The sequence below is a fragment of the Colossoma macropomum genome, unplaced genomic scaffold (assembly GCF_904425465.1).
Source record: "Colossoma macropomum unplaced genomic scaffold, Colossoma_macropomum, whole genome shotgun sequence".
NCBI classification, from domain to species: domain Eukaryota; kingdom Metazoa; phylum Chordata; class Actinopteri; order Characiformes; family Serrasalmidae; genus Colossoma; species Colossoma macropomum.
Genome location: NW_023494789.1, coordinates 388,394 through 395,960, shown reverse-complemented (window position 1 = coordinate 395,960; position 7,567 = coordinate 388,394). Strand labels below are relative to the sequence as shown.

The following is a 7,567-nucleotide window of genomic DNA, read 5'->3' as shown; positions in this document are numbered from 1 at the left end:
GTTGTTTTATCTTATTTTACTTATTTCACAAAAGAAAATATCCCTCGTGTTGAGAAAAAATGGCTTAGTTGTAATTTAAAAATAAAGCATTACGGACACCAACACTGGAAAAAAACAATATCATTCATTTAAGGATTCCGGTTTGAAGGTTAATTCCGAGTTGTCCTCGTGAGAACTGTAAAACAAGGAAATCAAACTTTTTATACTGTTTTTTTTCCCTCATCTTTTTTTATTGACGACATACACCATTACTACACTAAAAGGGTCAATTAACAGCAGCAAATATTCTAAAATAACAAAATGAAAGTCAGACAAAAAACAAACAAAAAAATAAATAAATGAGAAAAAGAAAAAACAACATACACTGATCAGGCATAACATTATGACCTCCTCCTTGTTTCTACGCTCATTGTCCATTTTATCAGCTCCACTTACTATATAGGTGCACTTTGTAGTTCTACAGTTACAGACTGTAGTCCATCTGTTTCTCTGATACTTTGTTAGCCCCCTTTTACCCTGTTCTTCAGCGGTCAGGACCCCCATGGACCCTCACAGAGCAGGTACTATTTGGGTGGTGGATCATTCTCAGCACTGCAGTAACACTGACGTGGTGGTGGTGTGTTAGTGTGTGTTGTGCTGGTCTGAGTGGATCAGACACAGCAGTGCACAGCACAGCGTTTCTGGATCCTGTTTATATTTGGTTTCTTCTTTGAGTTTTAGAGTTTTAACTTGCATTTGTAGATGCAGCAACGGACTGTTTTCACAGACAGTGGTTTTCAGAAGAGTTTCTGAGCCCATGCAGTGATTTCACTACAGAATCATGTCTGTTTTTAATGCGGTGCCACCTGAGGGCCCAAAGTTAGCCATGCAAACTTACAGAGCCGGACCATTGAGTACTGAAACATGTAGCACATAAAATTTAACTGTACTCTGTAGCATCACTTACTACAGAGATCTGAACTGACTCTGGAAGCAACATCAGCACACGAACTGAGCAATGGGAGCTTCAGAACGAGTTTCCATGGCTGAGCAGCAGCACAAACAAGCCTAATGAAACGTGTTGTCTGGAGTAACGACACTCTGGCAGTCTAATGGACAAATCTGGGTTTGGCGAATGCCAGCAGAGAACTCCCCCCGGATACCATGAACTTTGGTGGAGGACGGATAATGGGCTGGAGCTGTTTTTCAGGGTGTGGGTTCAGAAGTGAGATGTCTGACAAGCTCATAAAGGCAAGATGTCCACAGGTTTTACTGAACTCTAGCTTTAGGCTGGAAAGCCCCTTTATTAGCAGTTTAAACTCCTCTTGATTAAAAAGCCTGCCTTGCGCATAACTTTGCAATCAACCAATAAATATCAAATAAGGGCAGAGACGTCAGGGGGCGAAAGGGCAGGTGTTTATTAATAATAAGGCACTAAAGATGGATGAATATAGGCAACACTGTAATGGAATAGAAGGCAGATCTGTCTCATTCATACAGTTGGTGTATTATTATGGTGTATTAAAACTCCTTAACCTACTGGCAGCTTCAGACTTCTTTAACTACACGTTTCAGGTCTTCTGGTCTTCCTCGAGAACAGGTCTGAAAATGATTATGAAGAAAACACTAAAGATGTTGTAATTACATTTATCTTACAGATCTATAACGTTATTCAAAACTATAAAACACAACATTAAACTCACACACTCAGACACACACACACACACACACACACACTGCATGAAAGAAGCCCAGCTGAGTGATTTCCAACACAACTTTAATGATCATTTTCCAAGTGTGTATACAAAGCAGTTTGTCTGTACAGATCAAGAAGACATTTAAAACAATCTCTTACAATTTGTCGTACCTGGAAAGTGCAAAAAAATACAATTCAGACAGAAATAAAAATCATGCTGTACATTTTATACTGTATTTATAAATAAGCACAGATATACACACACACACAACCATTGGTGACAGAGTTAAAGCAGCTAAGTCACAGGTCTGATATGGTTTGATTTTGATTTGTTGTGTTCATTTTTCCTCGATTTTTGGTTCCCATACAGTCTTGCTCTGTGGAATGCTGCTGTCCGGAGGAGAAGGGTCAAAATCCTACTACGGTCTGAACAACCTAGTCATGCGAGGAAGTGTGGGAATTAAAAAAGGCACTCCATTTCTGTCTTTAGAGGATTTTTGAGGGAGAAAAAAAACTAACAAATAAACAAACAAGCGTTTGGAAGTTCTCTAGCAGAGGGGGGCGGGGCAACATTCCTAAAGGCATCCTAAATAATGGGCTGACAAAAAGTGTCTAAACGTTTATACTGGTCTCTTAGTATTTCATATAATCCAAAGGCAGGGATAGCGAGCACTTTAAGACAGTAAAAAAAACAATGATAAAAACAACAACAATAACATCTCCACAGCATACCCAGCCCTAATCCCTCTGGCTTTCTCTTTACATCGTGACCCAAAGTAAGCACCATGTTTACCTACAGCACAGGAAGCACACATCAGTCCTGATCGAGAATTTGGCATCATTAAGGATTAGCTTGATATCGGTGAAGAACAAATCCAACACGACTAAGAACGATAAAGCTCAATTCCTCAGCAAATCACTGAAAAGCCTTCACTCAGATGGCGCGAAAGAAAATAAAGAAACACAATCCAAACAGAAAAGTCATTTCTGCTTAGCAGACACACATTCATGATCCCATGATTTACACACACACACACACACACACACACACCTTCAGACGGTTCAAAAAGATAAACTGCATATGGAAGAGCAGGAATTCAAACTCCTATCAGTAACAGTTCTGAAGGCCGAGGAGTTTCTCTGCATAGTAAACGGCGAATGGCTTAAAACTAGAAGAAAAAGGGGAGCGAGTTACCAACAACAGCCCACATCACACACCGCCTGATCAAGTTTGAGGACACGTCACTTTCTTACGAAATTAAAACAGTCTAAATGTTACTTTTCACTTAAGTATGGAAAAAAAATAAATTGGCAAAGTTTCGGCAAAGCAGCTCTTTATTCACGCTGTGCTCGAGAGGCTCGAGGGTGGAGCTTCAGCTAGAAAACAGTTACGAACACATCTTAGAGAGGAGCCTTAACTGATCCTCGAATGGCAGTGGAAAAGGACTGTGAGAGCTTCCAAGCTGAGGCTTTAGCATTAGCATTAGCTAGTCCTTAGCCCTAAATATAATCCTTTGGGTATGTTCATCTTCAGCACTCAGCTTCATGTTCTTCAGAAGGTCTTTTTTGGTATGAAGAGTGGAGTCAACCTAAATAATGACAATAATGGTTTAAATCATGACAAAGAGTCTGGCATCATGCTGTGAGTAGCTCTGTCACTGATATTGTCCCTGATATTTACATGTGACACTGTTTTCCTTGTTAAATAACCCTGTTTAATATGATACATTAATCAACATTAAAACCACCTTGTTTCCACACTCACTGTCCATTTGCATTGAGCTGCTGAGGTTTTTAAAACAGCTCAGTGTCACTGCTGGACTGAGAATAGGCCACCAACCAAGAACATCCAGCCAGCAGCGTCATGTGACCACTGATGAAGGACTAGAGGATGACCAACACACACTGTGCAGCAGCAGATGAGCTATCGTCTCTGACTTTACATCTACAAGGTGGACTGACAAGGTAGGAGTATCTAATAGAGTGGACAGTGAGTGGACACAGTGTTTAAAAACTCCAGACAAAGAAAATATGGTAATTTCTATAAAGCCATAATAAAAAATTAGTGCTGGGGGGAAATGTTACTTTTCACTTAAGTACAAACAATTAACTGCAAAGGTTTCACTGGCATAAAACAGCGATCTGTACATGCTGTCCTTCAGAGGGTCAAAGCTAAAGCTTCAGCATTAGCTAGAAAAGTCGCGTCTTTGATCACAGCCTTAACTGATATTTTCTGGACCTGATTACTTTGTAGCTTTTTCCGAATAAAAGATATTCTGTCCTTCAGGGCTTCAAAGCCGATGCTTTAGCATTAGCTAGAAAACAGTCACAAATTTAGCTTAGTTAGCCTTAAAATAAATTAATCGATTTGGTTATAATTATCTTCAACATTCTTTGGTATAAAGAGCAGATTTTATCTAAATAGAAGTTATTTTAGCCAAACTATTGTAAAAATCACATATCGAAATGTGTTTAATTCAAACGGTGGTTTAAACGCCTGAAAGTTTGGAGCGCTGACATCACAACAAGGGGATAAATAGGCTGTAAATAAATCTCCTTAAGCTTTAATATGATAAATTATTGTAAACAAATAATGAAAATATGCTCATAAAACCATTAAAGTAGTGCTGAGTGGAACTGACAGCAAATCTGACAGCTTGTTTTGACTGGATTGTTATTTTATTTTATTTTTTTTATTTATGAATTGTATTTTTTTTTTTTATTCTCTTAACGCTGCATCAAAGAGAAGCGCCGTGGCTTCAGGAACAGGACTGTGAAACTGAATGTGACCATGGATATAATGCTAATACTGTTATTCAATGTGTTCAATAGCACTGAACACGATGTTGTTGCGTGAGACCAATATCACAGGTAATCCGCTATAAACGATACACTAATGAAAAGCTAAGCGTCCCCAAACTTTCGCCAGTCAGTGTATGGATGTGATGGCCATTGTAGTTTTCCTGCCTTGCGGCAGAATTCCCGCCCCTGTAGTGTGATCCCTATTCAAAAACACAGGAAGACTGGAGGGTACTGGTCAGTCACTGCATTAGAAAGTGGAATGTACCATTAGCATTTGTGGCTAGCAGGGGGATTATATTGCTTACAGTTAGCACTAATGAAGCCCTTCAAAACCTCCCCCTCTGATATGAGCTGTAGTGTTTCCCCAAAGCTTTACAAACAGAAGAGAACTACACCGAGCGCTGCGGCTGTGATCATATCCACAATATTAAAAATCAGCGATTAATCTTCATTTAAATAAATAATCTAGAATTCAAGTAATAATCAAAAACACATTCAACAGTTAGTCAAAAACGTGCACACACACACAAACACACACTGTTTTAGCCTCAGTGTGCTCCTCACTGCCTTGGTCAAAGTTTGAGCTGCTGTAAATGCTGCATTTCGGAGTCTCTCTCTGTGAATAGTATAAAATCTGCATTTCTCTGCGTGTGTAGAAATGAAAGGCTAAAGAAACAAGAAGGCCTCTGAAAATTAAAGCGATGGAATATTTGAAACACATGCCCACTCTCTCCGATCCTGTAGTGACTAGTGCGCAGTGGTGTTAAACGACAGCTTGGTGAAAATTAAATGTGCATGGTTTCCCCCGTTACCCCAAACGTGGTGAATCAGCTTAGACATGTTTGTCCAAATATGCCCTTTTTGTTCTGCACTGGAGCTGCAATGCTAACAAATACTGGAAGATCAAATCCCTCCAATTAGCATCATTCAAACTGAGTCATTAAATCTCAGATAAACTCGTTGTGGTTTCTGACACTGTATGACAATTTTCTTAAAATATGTGTGAAATATCTGTGTTTGTCACTCGGGGGGGCGTTTAAGGCCACTCCTCATGTCATGTACAGGGTCCACATTCTGACCAGAAAATGTAAAAATATATGTATCTAAAATCTGTATTATCGCTGTCAGAACAAAACGTGTAACTTTACTGGAGATGGAAAAACATTCTTAACTTGTGATGGAAGTTAATGTTACAAGATCTTTTAGCAAGTAGTTTTGAACCATTTCTGTTGGTCTGTTCATCATGAATACTGAATACTATGCAAAGGATAATTGGATGTACATGGATAAACGGAGGTACACGGTTTTTTCCGCTGTAAAGTTACAAATTTGGAGACACAGGTTTTTTTTTTTTTACCTACAGCGATATGTATCACCATTTTATTTATAATATAAACCTAAAGTTTAGAGTCACTGCACCACTTAATAATTGATTTGCATAAAGCAGTCCAAAAAACTGCCCCCCTGTTGCTCCGTCGCCCTGCAGCTCCACTGCAAAACTAAAGAAGCAAACTTCAGTCCAAGCTGATGAACTACATTTGCATGGGGTGCACGTCATTTTTCATCAAACTATCGCTTTAATGATGGATCTGTGGAGTGAGTGGCTGAGTGGAGAAGGGAGAGAGGGGGTCAACGAGTGACATCAAGGGGTCAAGCGTTGAGGCAATAGATGTAAGGATGTAGTAAAGTCTTAGAATCTGACACATGTAGCTGGACAACAGCGCCCGCACTGGACCAACCACTGGTCAAAACACACACAATAAGACTTAACATGTATAAAAACTTAAACAGAGGATAATCTCACCTACACTTAAAGCGACAGTCCAAAATGAAGTTTATATGGTTCCCTTTGCACCAAACGTGGTCAACCATGTTCAGTGGAGTTTGCTTGTTTAGTTTTGCACAGAAGCTACAAGACTAACAAGTAACGGTGCTCAATTTTGTTTTAGCTCCAACCCTAATCGATCACACCTGATCCAGGTAATGAAGCCTGTCAGATGTGTTGGATCTGAACTCTCCAGGATCTCCAAGACAGGGATTGAGCACCTCTGTCCTATAAACCACACAAATACGTCTATTTGAGATTCCCTAACAACCCGATGCAGTTACCAGCTTCCGTTACATGTTAGTGCCATTAGCCCTGCAGCTCCAGTGCAAAACTAAAGAACTGAACTTCAGACACCAGATGAGTCTTTGTATGTGGGCTGATGGACTAATCCGGGCTAAAGAGGGAGGAAAAACATGTAAACTCCATTTTTGGCTGAACTGTTTCTTTAACGACAAGAAACCACTGCGTCCTTTTTCTTTCTTTCTCAGACAGCAGGCAGAGGAGAGCCTCATCCAATCACACATGCTGCTTCACCCTGATTGGGAGATGGTGATGATTGAAAGGGCAGTGAGGGTAGGGCCTAGGGGACAAGGGTCAAAGGTGCTCTTGGGTGGGGTACTCCGTCTCTCCGGACGAGATCTGGGTCAGGCGTTTACTGGAGCCCCAGAGTTTCCTTGTTATCTGGCCAGAACGCATCTAAAAGGAAGGGAGGAAAGGAGGAGAGGAGGGGAGAGGAGAGGAGGAGGGAAATGAAGAGAGTAGTGGAGGATAAAGAATGTGAAGAAAGAAAAACAGATGATTCATGTGTGAATATTAGTCCATTTGCATTTGATTGAGAGGTTAGCACAAATCAGTCGTGGATCTACAGTGAGCCGGTTAAACAAATCAAAGAGGCTGGTTATGAAATCAAACTGCTCATCAAAGGTTTGGAGACACCTGGAGAGATTAATGCCTGATTCTCACTCTTCCTTTTCAATCATGTAAGCAGTACTTTTATTCAGTTGAATGAATCTGACTCCATGTAAGTTTGGCTTGATGAAAATCTTGGAGGTGGTGCTCAATTTGGCACCATCCATATCTCCATACTGCAGCACATGAGATCTTACTTTGGCATTTATTACACATATTACAGTTCAGCTTTGGCAACTAAATACAGGGTGATTCAAAAGATTCTGATTTGAATGATTTATTTAACTTAATCTGTAAATCATTACAGATCAATGCAGTGAACTGTAAATGGTTTAAATGAGCATAAAGTTTAT

At 39.9% G+C, this 7,567-nt stretch overlaps 1 protein-coding gene across 3 annotated transcripts in view; it reads right to left on the bottom strand.

Moving 5' to 3' along the window:
* Positions 1–1,739: 1,739 nt before the first annotated feature.
* The window catches only part of nbeal1 (neurobeachin-like 1), a 114,181-nt gene continuing 108,353 nt past the window's right edge, over positions 1,740–7,567 (bottom strand). For all 3 annotated transcript variants that reach the window (XM_036569764.1, XM_036569766.1, XM_036569765.1), the window contains one exon: positions 1,740–7,001. In XM_036569764.1, coding sequence (XP_036425657.1) covers positions 6,900–7,001 — 102 coding nt within the window. In that variant the 3' untranslated portion in view covers positions 1,740–6,899. The remainder of the gene's footprint in view (positions 7,002–7,567) is intronic.